Raw genomic sequence first — 22,935 nt, 5'->3', positions numbered from 1 at the left:
AGCTTGAATAATTACTTGCCAAATCGATTTGGCAATAGTGGTTTTCAATGCTGCCTGTCCTTTCCGAGGACCTTCAAGCAACACAAACAAACCATCTGTTTTGCGAACCTGAGCAGTCGCCTTCAAATAGATTTTGACTGCTCTCACAACATCCAAAGAATTTAGTGACTTTTCTTCCTTAGAACAGGGTTCTGGAAAAAATTAAGGTAAAACAATATCCTGGTTTAGGTGAAAACCTAAAACCACCTTTGGCAGAAAGATAGGATGAGGACACAATACTACTCTATCCTTGTGAATGATTAAATATAGCTCTTTACAAGAAAGAGCCGCCAACTCTGACACCCTTCTTGCAGAAGAAATGGCTACCAGAACAACTGGCTTCCTCGTTAAAAGGACTAAAGGAATAGGTTGTATCGGCTCAAAAGGCTGTTTCTGTAACGCTGATAGAACTAAATTCAAGTCCCAAGGGTTCAGGGGTGCTCTAGCCGGTGGATTAAGTCGCGTTACCCCCTGTATAAAGCTTCGGACCAAAGAATGCAAAGCAAGCGGACGTTGAAATAATACCGATAAGGCCGAGACTTGGACCTTGATAGTAGTCAAGGCCAGTTTCGTCTCTAACCCCATCTGCAAAAAGGCAAGGATTTCACCTACGACATCCTTTCTAGGATGCCAACCCCTGGATTCACACCAGGAAACATATGCCTTCCAGACTATAATAAATGACTCTAGAAGCTGGCATCCTTGCATTAATCAAAGCAGATATCACTGAGCCTGAAAGCCCACGATTCTTCAGAATGTGGGTTTTAATAGCCAAACCATTAAATTTAGCATTTGTAAAGTAGGATGGAACACTGGTCCCTATGATAGCAGGTCTGGATGTGATGGTAGGGTCCATGGGGCACCTACCACCATCTTTACTATTTCTGCATACCAAGATCTTCTGAACCACAAGAACTATCGACTTCTTTTCCCGCTTGATCCTGAGAAGTCGTCGAGGTAGCAGCAGAATAGGAGGGAATGCATAAATCAATGAGAACTGATCCCACAGTCACCAACGCAAATTTTCCGCATGCGAATGGATCCCTTGTTCTTGACACAAAGTTGTCAACTTTGTTGTTCAACCTGGAAGTAAACAGATCTACGTCCGGGATCCCCTATCTTTGGCATATAGCCAGGAAGATGTTGGAGTGAAGGGACCATTCCCCCAGGAACAACTGCTGGCGACTTAAAGGGTCCGCCTGCCAGTTCTCTGCTCCTGGAACGAAGATTGCCGATATGCATGGCACATGCTTTTCTGCACAGGTTAGGATCGGGTTTACCTCTCCCTGGACTGCCTGACTTCTGGTGCCCCAATGGAGATTGATATAAGCCACTACCGTGGCATTGTTGGATTGAATCCTGACAGGAGAATTCCGCAACCTGAATGTCCAGGCTTACTGTCCTTACTGTCTCTCAATTGCCTCCACTGCAGGTTGAGCCACTAAACCTGCCAAGGAAAATATTTTTTAACAGGAAACACAATCTCTTATCAGTTGGATCTGTAAGCGTTTGTGTATTTTCAACCAGAAAAGTCAAACTTTTATTCACAGAGGATATAGCAGCATCAATTGCTAGTATACTCCACATCTTAGTGAATTTTTCCTCCATATGATAAAGTGTTGAAACTTTTTAGGAGGGAAAAAGTGCTTATCTGGGTGATCCCACTCAGAATACATAACCTTTTCCAGCAATGAATATACAGGAAAGGCACGCAAGGCTTGAGGAGGCTTGAGTGAACCCAAACAAGAAGTGGGCTCTTCAACTGACTCAGTTAAGAGCAGCTCAAAAGTGGAGCGGACCATTTTAGTAAGAGAATGTACCAGCAACTTCTCAGCATGTGCAGCTGAAGAAGGTACTCCTGGTAAGGGGAGGGGTTATATAGGGAATTGAACTTCCTATCTAGGGTGAGCCAGTGTCCATTACCTGAAGGTGCCATATAACCCATACAGTAATTACTGTGGCCGTGTCCCCCGTGATGTACGATAAAGAAAAATGGGCATTAAAAACTTCAAGAGCCTGTATAACGTAAGAGACTATAGAAAAAACATGAGACCCTAACACAAGAAAGCTTAATGGGACTTAAAAGAGAAGTATGGGGTTTTTGCAGATTTGTACTTGGTCCGATGCTGCATCTATCCCCCGCTGGTTCTAACAGTCATAACAGAGTGATCCATCACCACAGATCGCTGAGCAGAGAGTGGCTGACTGTCAGTCACCGCTCTCTGCTCTGCCCCCTCCTCGCTCATTGGAGCACTAGGCTGTGGAGGGGGCCAGAGCACCCGGATTAAGCTCTCAGGGGCTCGCTGAGAGGTTGAGCCGGGTGCTAGTCCAGGCATGTGGGCAGATCTCGACTCCAGGAAGTAGGAGATTTTGCCTGGCTCTCTATTGATCCGGCTGACATTTCCACAGCGGCTCCAGTGCGAATTGCACAGGAACTCTGTGCGTCTTTTGGTCCGTTTCAGGTCCAAATTCAGCCAAAAACTCGGGCTGAAATTGGACCTGAAATGGTGAAGGAGGACACACCGGACCCCTGCTGTGAGCCGCATGCGAAGCTAGTGTGAACCTAGCCTTGATTGAACAAGCTGAAATTAGAAGGTGATTGGCTACCAGATTTTTACCAGTTTTAGTAAATCAACCCCACTGTGTGTGTAGAAAAAGAGCTTTTGTGAGATGTAGTTCTGGGGGCATAGCTACATCAACAGAGCTGCAAGCTACTGCCTCTGCAATAATTTTACAAACCTTGTAATAACATCACGGGGGGGGTGATTAAAAGCGTTTTCTCATCACAAGAACAAAGGGAAAAAAAGCCAGAGATACCCTTTAAGTCATCTTCCAAAATGATGCCAGTTAGTGTAAAATCTTTATACAGTGTCCAATAAAAGAATTTGCATGGCAATTAACAAAAAATTGAGGATAGAAAAAAAAGAGCTGCTGCTTACTTTTTTTTTGGGGGGGGGGCTGACATCTTGATTTTTGCACCACGACCTGATATATGACTGTCATGGAACAAGCTGGCATCTATTGGAATCAATGCTCATTGCACTTCCAGCTCAGCTGTTCACTAGGTAGTGAAAACCAGGATCATGGTAACAGCAGCACAGCCTTCATCTTTTAAGAACAAGTCATCAATGCCAATTCTCATATTTCTATCCCCATAAATTCAATATATACCGAAAAGAATTCCGGGGAGGGGATTTTGGGACAACTGCTCACCTTGAACATTAGGGAATATCTCTGCAATGGATCCTAAAATCGTCAAGGCTGAAAACCTCGTAGGATGTGATGAACCAGGAAAAAGGGACTCAAAAAGATAACTTGTTATAGATGACATGAATTCCTAGAAAACAAGATAGGCACAAATTTCCTCTGTTAGTACACTGGAGTGTGGGAAAGAACATACAGATACTGATAGGCAGACGGCCAACACGTTCCCAAACATTGCATACCACACCAGAACCTGACAACACTCATACACAACATTACATGCAAACATCTTACCAACTGTACCCTTTGCTTCTCCAATATAGACACTGGCTGTGATAAGAAGGTTGACTTGAGTAGAGTATACATGTTTTTTTTGGTTCAACCAGCAGGCTGAACAAAAAAAAAACAAAAAAAAAAACAGATCCTCGCATTCACACAACCAATGCTGGTGAAGGGATCACCCCCCCCCCCCCCCCCCACTGTGCTAATGTATTCTAACAGCGGGGACTCCACCCTCCCCCTTAATACACAGATCAGTGCTGCAACTATTGGCTGCAAGCGCTTATCGAATGCTGATTTTCCAGCATGACCGCTTGATACAAGTCAGTTGTTAGACCAGCTTCTGCTGAACAGACAGGGGTACACATGTACTGAAATTGGTCCGTTTCCTGATGAAGAGGCCCATTTTCTAGCTTTACATACACGCTTGGGAATCACTGATCTGCGGATCAAACAGAAGCAGCTTCCTTGGCTGTAAAGGATAAATTAATTCTGCTTAAGACCCCTTTCACACTGGGGCGCTTTGCAGGTGCTAAAGCGCTAAAAATAGCGCCTGCAAAGTGCTCTGAAAGAGCCGCTGCTGTGTCTCCAGTGTGAAAGCCCTGAGGGCTTTCACACTGGACCGGTGCACTGGCAGGACGCTAAAAAAAAGTCCTGCTAGCAGCATCTTAGTAAAGGTGTTTATCCAAACATGGCATGGTAAAAAGACTAACGTGTTTCGGGGGGGGTACCCCCTTCACCAGAGCTCTGAAGAAGGGGGCACGGCACCTATTTGCTGGGATTTAGACAACTGGCAGCTTCCAGCAAGAAGAAACGGGAACAATGCTGGAGAAAATTTACAGCACACACTAATTTTGGTGGCATAATTATTAATGTATGTTCCCTGCTAAAGGACATTATTTTTTATCAAGCATGGGTAAAATTCAGCTTTAAGGAGAAGTGTGAAACTTTCATCTTTGGCTTCATAATGATTGCAGCAGGAGGAAGAGCCAACACTGGAGGGAAGATGTAGCCTCTTATATAGCTTTAGATGATGTATGAAGCTGGTCACTCCTTCAGTTCAGCAGCATGCCAGTTTTTGGGTGAACGTGATGTTTAAAATCCTAACTGTAATCCTTTATGATAAAATACAAGATGGAATAACGTCATGTGTGGTCACGGCCAACAATCTGAACAAGGATAGGCACCAGGAACTAAGAACTATGGAATACACTATACAAAGCAGATCAAGCAATGCCCTCAATTATTTCATGGTTACTGCTTCAGTGCCATCTATGCAATCTAATATACAAGAATAGCGCCATCTACCTGCCAGTTCTGGCAGTACACACTATGCTATATCACAGGAATCTAAAAAGGCACAGATAAGACAGTTAAACTACTCAGATCATCACAGCACAACTGGAGATCAATGTCTTTGCTAACATATTTTTAACGATGCAAGCTTTTAAAAAAGTTTTCAGGCATCATACATTACTGCATCCGAATACCACATATTCAATGGCCCATTCACACTGCAGCACACATAAAATCATGCCTGCAGTGCAGAGCGCTTTACTGCACTGCACGAAAGGTCACAAGGACACACCATGTTTTCTGTGTCCCATTCACGCTACAATTCTGGTGCTGTGTGCAGTGCGATGCATTGCATTAAAATGCTACATTTAGGCCTCATGCACACTAGATAACTTAAAGACATCAAAAATGCTAGCAGAAAAAAACAGAGGTAAAAAAATGCATGTATATCAAGCGTTTATGTGCATTTTTGAGCCTTAGCATTTTTACAATTTTTTTTGTTTTGTTTCCAAATATTCCACCCAGCTCATTTTCGTTCCCAAATGAGCACAATGCATTGCAAAAGCGTTATTTATTTCCATTTACTTATTATTAGAATTATATTATTTATCTCATTTTATATAATTTTTACATTTTAATTATTTTCAACTATTTTGGATTATTCTTATATATTTCCAAGTGATGTCTTGATATAAGGAGTAGCGTCATGTCACAACCGAGTATAAAAGAGAAGAGAGGCGCCTTTATGTGTAGCAATATGGTTACATTTAGTGTGCTTTCACAATGAAAATGCCCGGGCGTTGGTGGTAACGCTACGCTATTTTTAGCATCGCTTTACCATCATTTAGCTGTGCTATTCGGCCTCTAGCGGGACGGTTTTAAGCCCCGTTAGCAGCCGAATAAGGGTTAAATCCACCCGCAAAGCGCTGATGCAGCGGCGCTTTGCCGGCGGTATAGTAGTGCTGCTCCATTGCTGCAAAGAAGCTGCTTGCAGGACTTTTTGTGATGCCCTGCCAGAGCAGCGCCCCAGTGTGAAAGCACCGGGCTTTCACACTGGATTTGCAGCTGATGCTTTTTTTTTTTTTTCCCCATAAAAATACAGTGGTTTCTGACCACTGTACATGGAAAATGCTGAACACTTATAAATGTGCTTTTACAAGTGTTTAGTGTTTAAGAGCATTCAGGCATTTTCATTTTTTTGACCTCAAAAACTACTCTTTGGAACGTGGCTTTGGAGAGTAAATTTTTCTGCCTCTGAGCTCCCCTGCCACTAAACTCCTGAAAACGCCTGTAGTGTGCATAGACGCTACACATACAAAATGCACACCAAGGCACATACATTTTTGCAAGCATTTTCATACATTTTATTGCACGTTTATGCGTGACCAGGCCCTAAAACGAATGAAACAAGAAAGAAAAAACAAAACAAAAAACAAAAAAAAACAAAAAAAAAAAAACAGTAATGGGGGTGTCTATAGCATTCAGTGAAATTAAATTGGTAGAAAGGGCTTTTTTTATTTTTATTTATACCTACAGGTAAGCCTATAAACAGTGGTCATCCCTTCCACACTGCGCTCCACGAGCGATTTAAGCCTCGCTTTCAGATTGTTCTACTGCAGGGTAGTCTTCCCGGTCACGATTGCAGACAGGCAGTGGTGAGAGTCGGTGGTGCGGAGGAAGGTTGAGGACAGGATTGATGACCACTGCTATAAGGCATACCTGTAGGTAAAGTAAATATCTCAAATACAGTCACTTCCAGCGCTAAGGGGTCCTCTGAAGTGAAGGGTAACATGGACAAAAGGTCTCCCAAGACTGGGTGGATGCTGCCTTCCAAAGCTGGGGTCCAATGGAAACTACAAAAAAAAACTAAATTCAGATTCGTGCTTTGAGTACCCACTTTTTATTGATTTCTAGCTATTAAAACATCATTGTTAATGCACTAGGTGTGCGTGTCTTTTTTACAGAAAATATCTCCTAAAAGGGTACCATTTAGGAGATGTTTATTTTACCAGGGTCGGTGATGTCACAGGCGTGACTTCCATGTGCAGAGTTACATCATCATGGGTCAGCCAGTCAAACAGCAGAAGCCTGTGAACCCGGAAGGAAGACCAGGTGAAGATGGAAGCTCTGTCCACTATGACAGCGCGCTGCTGGAGGGCTTCGTTTTCAGGCAAGTCTTTCATAATGTGCTAGCATGCAAAAAAATGTTGTGGTTTCCTACTGCTTTAAAGCTGCAGGTATAAATATGGAAGAGGCTGAATGCTTGCTATAATTAATACAGACCATGTTCTTTTACTCCTTGGTATCTGTGAGTTCCAGTGTACCACATTGTGAATTTAGGAATAGAACTTACTGCATAGTGCTCTAGTGCTGTGCTGGGATCCACTTCTTTTTCTGCCTGTTGGAGCCCTTTGAAGTTCATACTCTGCTGATGTTTATATAGAACCTGTGAACTTTCTTGTACACGGCAAAAGAGCTAGTCAAAAAAAAAAAATTAAAAAAAAAAAAAAAGTATAAAAATGAATGATCATTATATGCTCATTATTCCCTTACTCCTTTTGCTACTGGAGCAATTTTTTCATTATTCGCTCACACACAATAAAATCTGCATTTTTGGTTAGAAAATTACCCTAAACCTTAAATAGTTTCTGAGAGCAGTAACCCTGTAGAATAAAAAATAGTTGTAGTTGCAATTTTTTATGGTCATGCGACATTTGGATAACTGTTTATCAAATCTATATTTTCACTAAAATTAATTGCAGTGCCCACAATCATAGAAAATAACCCACAATATCTTGTGTAAAATAAAAGAAGAGGTTGCGTTAAGTCTTGATTCACACTGGTGCGATGCGGGAACCAGCGCGGCATCGCATCTGACTCGCAGGCAGTTCATACTGCTCTCTGCAAACCGTTTCAATAAAAAGTTGAACACAGCAGAAAGCAGTGCAACCTGTGGAATCAGATCGCATGGGTGTGAACAACCATGCGATCTGATTCCCATGCGATGTGCACAGCAATGCGGTGCGAATCACATGCGATGCATTAGTGTGAACCCAGCCTTAGTAAACCGATATCTTCAAATTGTGTGATTCCACAAAGGCAAAAAATTACAGTACTCAAAATTATCAATGATGGCACTTTAAATATCTTTCCAGCTCATCAATTTAAAGTTACCATAAATGAGAGACCTAGGGCTATCGCTCTCACTCTGATGTGTGCAGTGATATCCAATTTGCTCCAGCAAATCAAGCATAGGTTAACAGGTTAACCTCCCTTTGCAGGCATAAATTTGACAGGCTGTAAACATGGAAGTGACCAGAAGTGAGTGCTTCAGGGTTCACACTCCGGCAGGGAATAAATTCTTCAGGTGGAGATTTGCCAAAACTGGAGAGTGCAAAATCTGGTGCAGCTCTATATAGAATTCAATCAGCTTCCAAGTTTTTATTGTCAAAGCTTAATTGAACAAGCGGAAGTTAGAAGCCGAGTGCTCTAGTTCTTAGTAAACCTCCCCCGCAGTGTCCTGCGGCTCACCATCCTGACGGCTTCTATTGTGTAGTTGGACTCCAAGGAGGAGCAGCTGTGAGCTTGTTTTTACCATTTAAAAACTGGGATGTATAGGATTTGCCCAAGGTCCTGAACTGGTTAGGCACTAATAGATGTCTACAGGACAAACTGGATATCTTAGGTAATTGTTTTGTGTCAAAAGGACAACAGGGGGCTCCAACAAAGTGTGGTATATAAAAAAAATACTGTTTATTAAAAGTCAATTGGCAACTTACATTGGTAAGAATAAAAACGAGCTCACCAATTACCGTAAACACGGATATGCAACTTGATGGCTTGATAAAAGAGCTTGGACACACTCAAACGTATAGTCTAGCCCCTCCACTGCAGGATCTTCCCAGTGTCACGTCACTTCCACATCTGCCCCCTCGCGCCAGGGCTGGTTCTGGGAACTTCTGGGTTCCTCGGTCAGCGTCCAGTCTACAGAATGGGCGGCTGCAGGATTTGACACAGTGGAAAAATGCTCCAGCGGTGTTTAATTGATGAGCGAGTTTTTGTTCCAACCGAGTGAGTTGCTAATTGTCTTTAATAAACAGAGTATTTTTTATATACAAGACTTAGTTGCCAACCCCTGTTGTCCTTTTGTATATTTTACAGATACCACTTCAATCCCTTTGGTGGAGCAGCCATAAGAATATTGGACTATCATACCTGCATACTATAGTGACTTTTGTTTGGACTTTTTATGTCCTTATTTAGATTATCTCCAGTATTTTAACCTGGTGGTGTCTCATCCCTTATGCCCCATTAGCATTTAACTGAACTGATTTGTGTTGACCGAGTCATTCTAATCTAGGCAAACTCCTGCTCAGGAACCAACTCTTTCTCCAAACTGTCCCACTTGCCAATAAGAAAACTTCAAAAATCAATGGCTGGGAGATGGAGGTGCCAAAGTTCTGAGTTAGAACTCAAGTCTAGAGCCACATATAGATTTGAGGGATTCACTGGGCATATGGAGGTAAAACAGAGGAGGATTTCTACTAATAGAAGAAGAATCAGTACAAGGGACACACCATATTAACCAAGTTATATCTCTTGTGCTGTATTTTAGGTTTTTGAATTTAGCTAAACTGAGGTTTAAAAAAAATAAAAAAATAAAAAGTTTGATTGAAGACACAAACCTATAACCTGTTCTGACAGAAATATATGTGCTCCTAAAAATACAGATTTATTGCCTGACAGTGTGACAGACCCAACAAGGTCAGGGGCTATTGGAGAGGACTAGTGGCAAGCCTCCTACCCACTGATTATGGCCCATGGAGAAAGAAGATCATTCTAGAATGATGGAGAACAATGTGATTAACGCGGAGAGCGAGGCTTGGATTAATTCTCTGAATGGGGACAATAAAGCATCCCTTCTGGAGTGGATGAAAAGGTGACATATTAAACACTTGTACAGGTTAATGGTCAGAGGACATATGGTGGCAGCCCAGCAGACTGGATTGGAGATGCTTCTTCACTTGGGACAGAAATATGTATCAACAATCTCCCTGAAGAGATCTATAAAGATAAGTTAATTCCACTGTATTAGACTGCTTGAACATTGTCTTGTGAGGACTTGCCTAGGACAGATTACATAAGTTTGTGTCTCTCCCATTGTGTGTCTCCTAGGTATGAATTCCCATTGTCAATTAAGTCACCTATTGTTTCTGTCAGTCTGGTAACTTGGCTAACGCTTGGAGGCTCCAATGATGGGATTAGCCTTGTGTCAACGCTACCTTGTTATCCAACCATTCTGAGATGGTTATGCATTTTTGCCTTTGATAATTGATGTACTTTGTATGCAGAGTTGTAGGCAATGAGTCACCTTGGTGGCTAGTTGTTTAATTAGCTCAATGTTAATGTTGACTGTTACTTAGCTATGTTAATTATATTCCTGTTTACAGTTTGCATTGTTAGTGTAATGTGATCAGGTTCTACCTGATCTTCTGTGCTATAAATTGTGTGAATTTTCAATAAAGAGTTCCAGTATGCACCTAAGCTAGTGTTGTCTAGTCTTGGGTGCAATATTCAGCTATAATACCTGGTCTCTGTGTCCAGACAGAAGGAAGCCATATTTTGACAGAGGCACCCAAGCTGGGTGCTAGACGGTTCCCTCACAGACTGCAATTTGACTCTCAATTGATGCAAGCTTGTTTTGCGTTAGTGACACAGCGCTCAAGCTAGAGGATTAGCATGGCCAGCAGACAACTAGCATTTTCAAAATGGTATTAATGGCAAGTTCTTTATCGCTTCCCAGAACATGTCTCTTAACATTACCGTGTGTTCCCTGTCTCAATGACAAGAATGTAGGCTCACAAACAAGATTTACCTTCTTGATTAGGTAGCACATCTGCTGCCTCACAGATGGAGACTGGCAATTCAAGTTATACCGGAGAAAGAAGCGAACCAGATTCATTTCATCCACAGAGACCACTTCAGTGCTCCAGTGACTCTCGCAGAGGAGACCAAGGGCGTCCATTCGGATCTGCAAGCGGAAAACACGTCATTACTATACAGACATTTTATTCATTGCAATTTATGCTTTGCAGCACTACATCATTTTCACCACTTTATATTATTAGTCTACCACCAGCAGTTTTCAAGTTTACGAAATTAGTATTATACAGGATTTATATAGAGGCAACTATTTGCCTTTTGATAGCCGCATTAGTGCGCCACAACCGCGTGCACATTGCACTCGAGAGCTCAGTCTGGAACAGGGTGTGGCTGCACATTAAAGTGATTCTAAAGGCACAACATTTTTTTACCTTCATGCATTCTATACACGAAGGCCAAAAACCTTATGTGTGCAGCAGCCCTCCTCCCCCCCCCCCAATAATCACCTTAGCCCCCCTCTCGATCCAGGCTCTCCAGGGAGTCTCACTTCTCATAGGATAAGGCAGCAGCAGGAGCCATTAGCTCCCACCGCTATCAATCATTGTCATTCTCATGTTAGCCAGAATCGTGCAGCTTTATTATCAGTATTATCAGTGCAGCCCCATCAGTGCATCCTCAAAGTAAGAGAAAAATTACCTGTCTGGAAAATTTTAAAACAAACTATAAAAACGGATTGTGTTTTTTTTTTTTTCAACATTTTCTGACTCTCTTAGTTTTTACAGCAAAAAGTAAAAAACTCAGCAGTGATAAAATACCACAGAAAGAAAGCTTTACATTTTAGCATGACCGCACAATTGTCGTTCAAAGAGCGACAGCGCTGAAAGCTCAAAATTGGCCTGGGCAGGAAGTGCCCAGTAAGCAAGTGGTTAAGCCAATCAGTTGTGTTGCAGTGCTCATGTGCCAACAAAGATGCTGTCCCCTGTCTGGTTGGTATATATAAATCTCAGGCCCCGATACAAATCCTTTGAAAAGGCAAAGCCGCTCCCTTATTCATCTGTGTATTTTGCTGTTTGTCTGGAGTTCAGCTTGAATCTCAACGCTCTACTAGTTCCTAGTGAATCAATAGGCCAAGTATTGATTCTGTTAAGAAAAATGTCTGCCTTTACGGTGTATTAATGACAGGTGCTCATTAATCTTTGCTGGTAGAACAGCCTTCTGCTAGAAGCGGGCATTGAATCAGTGTGCTAATCCTGGCCAAACACAACTTGTATGGAAACATTCAGAGCAAAAAGGTTACGGAAGCAAACTGCCCACTCAGTGTTTTCACTTCGCCCACATTTGATCTCAGTTCTGCAACTATGAACACTTTGAATCTTTATCCAGCTGGTTCCATTCCATTCGAAAGACTAAAAGCCGCTGTCTACTGACCAGAACAGATAATGTGTCATCTGGACAATATTGAACTGCAGCCTTCTGTACGAATAATCTCTCCCTTCAATACATATCATTCTTTGGTGACAACTGCCAAAGCTGGCAGGAGTTTCCGTTACACTAACGGACCTAAAGACTAGATTTTTTTTTCTTTGTATTCGTTTCCCCCCCCCCCAAAAGAGGCTCTCTGTCATTAATATAGATTGTAACAAACTAGGAAGTTCTTTCAAGCACAATATATTGGCTTGTTGAATGGACTTCAATCGGTTGAGTAGTAGCCAGAATGAACCTATTAAACCCATAGTCACCTCCCGGCCCCTTAAGAGGATCCAAATACTACGAGGAGGCAGGCATTTCAATGATGCAACCGCTGTGATTGGCTGTCACAGTGGACATGTGATCGAAAGTGTCCGATCACAAGTATGCACTGGGAGATTTCTCTGACAGTTTAGATACAGGCATACCCCGCTTTAAGTACACTCACTTTACGTACACTTGGGAATACGGACATACCCATGAGTGTATGTAAAGTGTCTCTTAAGCTAAAGCTGCAGCTGAGTAATCTGTGCACAGATAGTACAATCCCTGACCCCCCCCCCCCCCTAAAATCCCTGATACCCCAGAAGTGAAAAAAGGTATTGCTTCACTTTAAAGAGGAAGTAAACCCTTTCAAACCACTTTGACCTACAGGTAAGCCTAGATTAAGGCTTACCTGTAGGTCCAAGCAATATCTCCTAAACCTATATGGTTTAGGAGATACTTGCCCGAAAATGGGCACCGCTGTCTACGGCGCATGCGCCGTAGACAGCGGCGCGCAGGCGCACTAAATGCGCCAAGTCCAAGAATGGATTTGCCTAATTTGTCGACTCCCGTGCGCATGCGCGGGAGTGACGTCATCGCGGCTTCGCCGAATGGCAGCGGCGGAGCTGCGAGACGCGACTCCCGTGCGCATGCGCGGGAGTGACGTCATCGCGGATTCGCCGCTGTCATTCGTCGGAGCTGCGAGACGCCACCAGCAAGATGGATGCGGCGGACTACAGGGGACAGCGGCGACTTCGCTGGCTCCTGTGTCAGGTAAGTGACACATAATGAGCTACTATGCGATGCATAGTAGTCCATTATGCTTTACCTTTGCAGGGAAAAAAAGAGGAAGTAAACCCATCAGGGTTTACTTCCTCTTTAAGTACATTTCTTTTGACATGCATGCTCTGGTCCCATTGTGTACTTAAAAGTGGGTTATGCCTGTACAGCACAGTAAATGGCTTACACATAGAGCCGCTCGGCTTTAAAGACCACCCGCTGATAGGCTGCATATATGAGTGTGGCCAGTGGGAAGTGGTTAAAAGAAGAAGTACAACCAAAGCTCATTTGGCTGTACTTCTCCCATGGATCAGAGAAGAGCAGTTGGTTCTACACTCATGTGACCCATTCTTAGCAGACGGTGGGATTAAACCTGCTGTCGGCTGATGACAGAGCCGGCCCAGGCAAGATCACGACCATATGGTCAGAATACATCCACATGCTTGCGAGCCGCTGAGAGCCTGAGTTGGCTGCTCCCGCCTCCTTTACAGCTCAGGGCTCCAGTGTGTGAGGAGGGGGCAGAGCAGACAGTGGTGAGTGACAGTTTGATAGCTCGGTTCTCAGTGTTAGAGCCGGCAAGGGACCAATGCTGCATCCAGTTAGGCAAGTATTATTCGTAAAAAAAATAAAAATAAAACCCATCATTCTCTTTTAAATGTGAAAGATCACCTTTTCAGAATTTTTTTTTTTTTTTTTTTTTTTTAAGGTGAACCAACAATGAACCTCCCAGTCCTCGCTGTATTTATCCCCTTGGGCGATGAGCTATCACTGCCGGCGCAGCCGATGTAGCGGTCCAGGAGTGTAAATCTCTGCTCTTCTTTCTGCAGGGCTTTCAGGACGGATCAGATGGCACTTAATTCACATGGTTCATTCATCATAACCATGTTATCTTGAAGCTGATACCCAAGTTTTAGTGAAGTTTAAATAGTTTGGATCAAGTTGGGCCAAACAACCTATTTTACAGTTGCAGCAGCTGTGTGCGCTGTATAAAATTGTACGTAGCATCAGCTACATACAGGATACAGTGCTGTGTTATGGGGACTTCCCATCCCATTCCTGGTACAAAATGGAGTCAGGGTGAGCGCTGCTCAGCCACTCACAGGCAGCTTTTATTTTCTGAATGAATATAAAGCTTGTCTGATTGGCTGATGCAGAGAGGATGACGTTAGTCTCAGCCTCAGAGAAAGCTGTGTATTTATTCAGTTTACAGAGCTTTCTGTGAATGGCTGAGCAGCGCTCAAGCCAAACTCAATTTTGTCCAGGGAGCATACCTCATACACCTTCCGAAACACAGCCCTGTATACTGTATGTATACAGGCCAAACAAACTATTTAAAGTATATTTAAACTTGTTCCCGACCGAGCTATAGCCAAAAGACGGCTACAGAGCTGTCATTCAGTTCTGGGAGGGCATTAATGAACATCTTCCCAGAACCTGGCCTCCTGCATGCCCCCTGTGACTGCTATGTCTTTTGGACACAGCGGATCGGGGTAAAGAGTGCCCCTTTACCATGTGATCAGCTGTGTCCAATCACAGCTGATCACATGTAAACAGACTTGCTGGTTTTTGACAGTGCTTTCCTCACATGCTGTGTCTGTGTAAGGAAAAGGACAGCCTATATCTGGCAAGGCTGTCAGTACTTTTTTTTAAAAATGATCATCCTTGCCATGATTATTAGTGCAGCCCCATCAGTGCTAATCAGTGGCCACAAGTGAAACCTATTAGTGTAGCTCATCAATTCCCACCAGTGCCACCTATCAGTGCCCATACTGTATCAGTGCCGACCCATCAGTGCTCAACAGCCTCATCAGTGCACATCATGTAGAAGAAAAATACGTGGTGATAAAATACCACCAAAAGAAAACTATCTGTCTCAAAAAAAAATGATAAAAATTTAATTTGGGTACAGTGTTGCATAACCTTGCAATTGTCATTTAAAGTGTGACAACACTGAAAGCTGAATATTGGCCTGAGCAGGAAGGGGGTAATAGTGGCAGGTAATGAAGTGGCTAAAAATGGAGATCAGCTTTAAAAAAAAAAATAAATAAATAAAAAATTTATCCTCATTAAAAATAATAAAAATAAATCTGCTATTTTGTAACACTTGGGAATCCACATTTAGGCTTGGGATCGCACATATGCGATGCTGGGAACCAGTACGATTCTCCTATGCGGGTTCCCACATTGCATCTAATGAGCAGGCAGTTCACACTGCTCTCTGCAAACAAGGTCAAAAGAAAGTTAATGACATCCCCAAATTGGTGTTCAGAACACAGTGCGAACTGTGTAATCGGATCGCATGGGTGTTCACACCCATGCGTTTCGATTCCATTGCGGACCAAAAAAGGGTCCTGCACCATTTTGTTGCGAATGCGGTGCGATACGATTTTAGCCATACAAACCGTATGGCTGAATTTGCATCGCACAGACATCCCATGTGATGTGCACAGCAATGCGGTGCAAATCACATGCGATGTCTGGCATCGCATATGTGTGAACTAATAATTTACTGATGTTTACTCAGGAACTTGTTGACAGAAAGTCACTGTGTAAGACCGTGTGCAAAGACCCGAGTAATAGTGAGTAAAAGGTGCATAAGTGTATAGACGAGTAAAATTCCTCTTCATTGCCAGTGTTGTAATATCCTCATTTATAATCACTTAAACATTAGATGAGGAAACACGCGTAGGCAAGAAAATTACTGCATTCAAATGTAAAATTGTCTATTTTTGTTTTACTGCTTTGTACTCATGGCTGTATTCCTGATCTTTACTCTGTGTGCATGCTTCCATAGACAACAATGCATCCCATTTCCAATCAGTAAAAATTGTTACTTTTTTTTGTTCCTGTGTGCAAGAGGCCTAAAAGGTGAATCTTATTTTATAGGCAAACTGTCATTTTAATAATACCGTCATAAAATTCCACTCCTAGCAAGCAAAATGAATAAAACTATTCAGGGTTTCTCACCTGATCATGCCTATGGACAAGGCCTTGTTTTATCAAACCAGTGGAGACCCGACCATTCCAGGCGTAGTTTTCTGTAAAGCGAAGATGTCCATGTGCCCGGGCTGTCCTCAGACACGCCATAAGAGCTCCCAGAGCCCCTCTGTTACTGCCAGATCCTACGGGTATCAAACAAGTGTCAATAACCTTTTTCATAATAACTGCTCAGTATTTTATGGGCAAAATGAGCCACATATTTACCTCAATATAAGTGTTACTAAACCCATAACAGTAAAATCAGTCTGTATATACAGTAAAGAATGCTTGTGATACTCACTGTGGAATCTAAGGGGTTAATTCTCTGCATTGTGTAAAAAGGCTGTTTGATCCCATCTTTTATGATCCTCCCCTTCTTCCACTGTCCCCAATCCATCTCCTGATGGAACAGAGCCTTTGGAGTCACTCTGCACATGCTCAGTTTGGTGTGTATTGCTAGGAGAGTTTTTTTTTTGTTTTTTTTACTTGGGAGCAGGTGCATGTGATCAGCACAGGGCCAATCAGCACTGTCCAGATAGAGGGTCAAGGGTCCCGCAGCCTCATCAGACAGTCAGAGCAGAATGAAAACTCCTCCTACAAGCTTTACCAAGACACTGATAGATGTCACAAGACTGCTATATACTGCTGATGAGAAAAAGTATAAATAATTGAATTTCCATGTTCTGTGTACTGTGGGAGACCAGATATAGTGAATGCAGGGTCCTGGGTTTAGTAACACTTAAATGTAAGATGACAACAAAAACAAAAGACAGTTCAATCGTCTGAATAAAAATGATGCTACCTTCAAACGGATGACCCCAGGGATCGCATATACTTGTATTGTTATGCCAAAAAGCTTGCATTACAGAGAACTAAACAATGTACTGTACATTTTCATACATGTTGTTTTACTTTCCAGTGCAAGCAAAATGCCTCAACTTAAGTGCATTGTTTGCAGTAAGGCCTTTTAACAACTAAACTTTGCTCTGAGTTAGCTTGAAAAAAAAAAACCTGCATGCCAACCAACATTTAAGGTAACTGAATGGGGGTCTTCACAATGCATGTCAAATGCACACAGTTAACACATGCATTGGGTATGAGAAAGCCCTTGAAGTGCAACAGCTAAAAAAGAAATATAGGAGGCGCCACTGGTGAGTTTTTCTTAAAGGTGAAAGGGTTTAAAAGCTTTTTTTAGCCCTACTTCTTCAGCTGATGAGGCAGAGCTGCGCCAAGCTCTGCAAGAATCCCGACAATATTGTAGTGATCCACCCAAGTGCCAACTTGACAGCTGCCTCCGCCCCTCAGTGCACAGCTGAGAGCTGGAGCCAGCTGTGCTCACCCCCTCCTCAACCCAGTGCACCAGTGGGCACTGGAGGAGTAGTGGAGTGGAGATTCGTGACCATTCGGTCCTCACTACACATTTCCCTGTGCATAACTCAACATGCAGCTAAACCCTCCTATTCTGCAGCCAGACTGAGTGTAATCTTGAAGCTTTAGTAACTAAATTGGATGGGCGAAAATATTAGGAACAAACTGATAGAAGTACATATAATCAGTATATGAAATACCAGCGATACGGCCATTAGCAGATGTAGAGATGCAAGCTCCAATCCAACAAGTGCTCCGATAGCCGATTCCTTCTCTCTAGTCCCTAAGATGGAGTCTGAACTCCCAGGATGCACCTATTTTATTTTCTTAGACTGAAGGATAATAAGAACTTTATTAAAGCTGAACAGTTTCTAGTTTTTGCAAAACTGTCAATTTACCACAGCTCCATCTTGTGGTCAAATCTGATATTGCAGGCAGAACAACTTTATGAATATCCTGCTGGAGGCAGAACAGTGACGGACAAGCATGGTCCTCCACTTGGAGCGGGCAGAGAACCGAGTAATCAGTGGTCATGTGATCAATCAGTTCTTGGTCTCTGAGCTGACATAGGACAGCTGCAGCATCACTTCGATGCTGCAGCACAGAAGGGAGTATGGGGAGAGAATGGGACGCTCTCCATTTGATAGAGGTAAACATTTCAGAGTTGTCACATGGTAGTCCATAGACCTATGAAAACTTAAACTCCAGCAGCACATAGCCAAGAGAGGGCTTTCCTTTCACTCCTAGTGGCTGGATGGTGTCAGGGCAGCGAAATAAAGTATACGAGCGTGATTTAAAGTGAACCTGTTGATCTATATATCTGTCCTGATTAGTTTATTCACATCAGACATTGGGCATATAGATGGTTTATTATGGACACAGACTCACAGAATACAACTTACCAACGCTGATGGCTGCAGAGGACTGTAGATGGTCTATCATGTAGGTTAAACTCTCAGGGTTACATTTGAGCAACTTAGGCAAATAATAATCAATGATGTACGTAGTCTGCGTAACATGTTCTTCACAGAGGCGTCTGAGAAGAGGGGAGACCCAGACGCTCCGCCAACGCTCCATCCAACTGCTTTCTATACTGGCCAGAAGTTGCATTTTGTGGTTCACAAACATGGCTTCCAAGAGGTTAGCAGCATACGGAGCAAAGGATTGGTCCCACATGACATCCAGGATCTGTTCTGGGATCATATGATCTACAGACAAGATCTGCTCTGTTCCAACACATTCCACCAGACAGGCCAGAGAGGCATATTTCCCCTTCGAGTGCCACTCCAGACTCAGTAATTTATGAGTAAGCTGACAAAGAAAAGGGTCTACGTCTCTGTTGGACGTCACAATCACAGCTGTATGGTGGATTTGGAGAATGTTCCTGAAGATCTGCTTGCTTTGATGTCGGACGGCATCCAAGGGATGTTCCCAGTGTATGTACACATATTCTAGAAGGCTGCACATGGTACTTGAGTTTCCATTCAGACAGTCTTGCAGATCCTTGGAGCAGGAATGCAGAGAGTCCAGGGCTGAGATTGTCCACAGGGCTAAGATTCTAGACAGATACAAGGCCGCGCTGGACTCCCTCAGGCTAAATATATAAAAGATCAAAACTTCAAAGTGAAACAACTGACCAGTGCCAAAATAAGCTAAAAGACTTCTAGATTTATTTAAAACGTCCTAAAGTTGAATATCAGAACATACAATAATATGCAGACATAAATAAATTAGATTAAATTGCAGATATCCTTCAGCCAAAAATGTAACACATCCTTATGCTTCTCATCAATTGCTGCATCTACTTTGCATATTCTCATCCGTGGCCATATAATACTTACTCTCCCATGCAGAAATCCTGGCGGAGGCCATTCTAGCTGTGGGCAGCTGAAGCCAGCACCAGTGAATTTCACAATTTTGTGCAGCTGGCTACCCAGCACATCTCCCAGCCTCGCACATGCGCAGCGCACATTGCTTAGGATGCCCAAAGGCTCCTGGGATCGATTACATGTGATATCCCAGGAGTCTTCAAAATATTATGTATATGTTATTAGCCTAGGCAGCCGCAACCGGGACAAGGGTGAAAACTTAACTACAAAAAGGTATTTTTACAGAAAAAAAAAAAAAAAAAAGCTCTAAAAATCCAAATAATAGATATATACAAAGGCCAATAGGATAAGCAATGCTTATAAACAAAGGCTGAAGCTCTGCTTTAGGTATTATGTGCAGCATTGGAGACAGTCTCTGGCTTCATTTTTATAAGTTGTACAGTCATACCAATCAGTAACATTGATGAATTAGTGGTATGTAAACAGGCCAATAACTAGTGAAATCACATGTTGGTATTTAACCACTTCAATACCGAGCACTTTCCCCCCTTCCTGCCCAGGATACATTTTCAGCTTTCAGTGCTGTCGCACTTTGAATGACAATTGCGCTGTCATGCAAAACTGCACCCAAACTAAATTTTTATCATTTTCTTTCCACAAAAAGAGCTTTCTTTTGGTGGTATTTGATCACCTCTGATTGGCACTGACAGGTGGCACTGATGATGAGGTACTGATGTGTTACTGACACAGACCCCCCCCCCCCTCCCCTCCCCGACAGGGAGAGCCACCGATCGGCTCTCCCTGTCAGCGCAAACCGAGGAATGCCGTTTACCGGCACTTCCTTTTTCACGCAATGATCAGCTGTGATTGGTCAGAGCTGATCACGTGGTAAGAAGCCTCTAACAGAAGCTTCCTATCATGATAGGAGATGTGGTGTGTCAGACTGACACGCTGCACTCGCGATTGCCATGCTGTGAGCCCCCCAGGCTCGCACAGAGGCATGTTATCCTGCTGGACATCATATGACGCCCAGTCAGGATAACAGAACCACTTCCCGGATGTCAATATGCTATTGACCGGGCGGGAAGTGGTTAAAGTGATTATAAAGTCAAAACTTTTGTTTTGTTTTTTTTTTGTTTTTTTTTTAAGAACCATACTTACCTAGGACTTACTCTGAGACTGAGAACCAAGCGATCAGCACTGTTTGTCAGAGCTCTGTGAGCAGAGAGCTGGTGACTGTCAGTCACCACTGTCTGCTTTGCACCCCCCGCACTCAGTGGAGCACTGGGGTGTGGAGGGGGCAGGAGAGGCTGGTCCAGGCTCTCAGTGGCTCGCTGAGAGGCTGCAACAGGTGCCAGTGCAGGGTTCTGGGAAGATCCTGATCCATATGGTCGCAATCTTTCCCCAGCCTGGACCAGCTCTGTGTCATTGGCCAACGAGCAGAAGAGCACCCAAACAAAACTGACATTCTTCTTTCCCCACAAATAGAGCTTTCTTTTGGTATTTGGTATTGGTATTTGATCACCTCTGCGGTTTTTATTTTTTGCGCTATAAAACATAAAAGGGAGTAAATTTGGAGGGAAAAAAAAGCAATATTTTTTACTTTTTGCAATAATAAATATCCCCCCAAAAATATATAAAAAAAAATTATTTCTTAGTTTAGGTCGATATGTATTCTTCTACATATTTTTGTTAAAAAAAAAAAAAAATCGCAATAAGTGTTTGATTGGTTTGCCCAAAAGTTATAGCGACTACAAAATAGGGGATAGATTTATGGCATTTTTATTAAAAAAAAATTATTTTTTTTTCTTTTACTAGTAATGACAACGAAAGGCGATTTCTATTGGGACATTATGGCAGACACATCGGACACTTTTGACACTATTTTGGGACCATTGTCATTTATACAGCGATCGGAGCTACAAATAGCCACTTATTACTGTATAAATGACACTGGCATGAAAGGGCTTAAACACTAGGGGGTGATCAAGGGTTTAAGTATGTCCTAGGGAGGTGTTCTAACTGTAGGGGGGGTGGGCTCACTACAACATGACAGAGATCACTGCTCCCAATGACCAGGAGCAGTGGATCTCTGTCATGCTGCTAGGCAGAACAGGGAAATGCCCAATCTGCCTCTCCTCACCACAATTGCAGGCCGTCTGCATCGAGTTCCCAGGGAACGGCAGACACCCGATAGGCAGCAAATTCAAAGGGACGTACAGGTATGCCCATTTGCCTGCCTGGGCAATTCTGCCAACGTACATCTGTGTGCGGCAGTCGGCAACCGGTTAAAATAGGTCACAGGAGTACAATGTGATCCACAAGAGCAGTACAGCCAAAGCTCAGAAAGGGGGATTTACAGTAGCAGTCACCAACCAGTGGTCCAAAAGAAAATGTTGTTGGTCTCCAGGGGTTCTGCCGCAAAGCAACTATGTAGTGTACGTATACCACCAGTGTTGTTTCTAGTGTTGTTCTCAATGCACGCTGACAGTCAATACTGTCAGTGCGCATTGATACCCAATACCTCCTTTGTAGTTATGGCTCCTGTGAACTCAGAGGTAGGTGCCGGGAGTAGTGCACAGAGTGGGAGGTGAAGGAGGAGGAGACTTGCAATGTCAGTGCTGATCGCAGAGTGTGGGAGGGAGCATGGAGCTTGAGCACATGGCTGGATAAGAAGGTGAGACCTAACAATCAGTCTGTGTAAGCCAGCCAGCAGTGTGATGCAGAGTGGGGGAGGGGGGGGGTGCAGAGAGCCAGAGCATTGTGTGTACAAGGCATGTAAAAGGCATGTAAAATTAATGTTAGTGGTCCGGGGGATTAAAAATTTTAAGTTTAGTGATCCATGAGGTCTGAAAGGTTGGCGACTGCTGCTTTAGAGGATACAACTGACAATCCTATCAGCCTGTAAAGGACCGAGCTCAGAAAACTAAACTTAAAGCGCTTGATGAAAATGCTCAAGAGCTAGCACCTACTAGTTACAAAATAATAAACATCAATGACATACAAATTGCAATGTCCTGTATAGTATGATCTCTCATAGTCTCTATAGACTTAAATAACCTCATTAGAAAAGGACCTCCACCTACCGTGAACTGAGAGACAGCAGAACTCTAAGCAGGTTGAGAAGCAGCGTTTCCCCTCCTGGGCCTAAACCACCATTTCTCCAGTCCAGCATAGCCAGGGCCCCCTGGCACAAGAAGAGCAGCACCGTGTCTGGAAGATCCTTACACAGTGAACCACAGCAGCAGATAAACCAATCCGGAGCATCAGACGAATCCACAGACAGCAGGACCAGGTCATTCACCTACAAAATATTCCCGATGTCAAACTACCATCAACAGGCTTATTAGTGGGGAGAAAAAGGGTGCTGATCATAAAGGCCTTAGAGACATTTAAAAAAAAAATATATATATATATATATATATATATATATATATATATATATATATATATATATATATATATATATATATATATATATATATATATATATATATATATATATATATATATATATATATATATTGCTCGGATTTTATATCTTCAG

General features: G+C 42.9%; 1 protein-coding gene across 2 annotated transcripts in view; it reads right to left on the bottom strand.

Annotated features, from left to right (window-relative positions):
- THADA (THADA armadillo repeat containing) overlaps positions 1-22,935 on the bottom strand; it is a 930,763-nt gene that overhangs the window by 870,238 nt on the left and 37,590 nt on the right. For both annotated transcript variants that reach the window (XM_077485673.1, XM_077485674.1), the window contains exons 10-15: positions 22,475-22,692; positions 18,462-19,153; positions 16,180-16,334; positions 10,694-10,849; positions 7,172-7,294; positions 3,253-3,376 (exon numbers count right to left, since the gene is read on the bottom strand). In XM_077485673.1, coding sequence (XP_077341799.1) covers positions 3,253-3,376; positions 7,172-7,294; positions 10,694-10,849; positions 16,180-16,334; positions 18,462-19,153; positions 22,475-22,692 — 1,468 coding nt within the window. The remainder of the gene's footprint in view (positions 1-3,252; positions 3,377-7,171; positions 7,295-10,693; positions 10,850-16,179; positions 16,335-18,461; positions 19,154-22,474; positions 22,693-22,935) is intronic.

The sequence above is a fragment of the Lithobates pipiens genome, unplaced genomic scaffold (assembly GCF_037356315.1).
Source record: "Lithobates pipiens isolate NorthernLeopardFrog02 unplaced genomic scaffold, aLitPip1_a1.2 Scaffold_18, whole genome shotgun sequence".
In the NCBI taxonomy this organism is placed as follows: domain Eukaryota; kingdom Metazoa; phylum Chordata; class Amphibia; order Anura; family Ranidae; genus Lithobates; species Lithobates pipiens.
The sequence above is the reverse complement of the archived record's forward strand: the minus strand, read 5'-3'. Positions and strand labels throughout refer to the sequence as shown.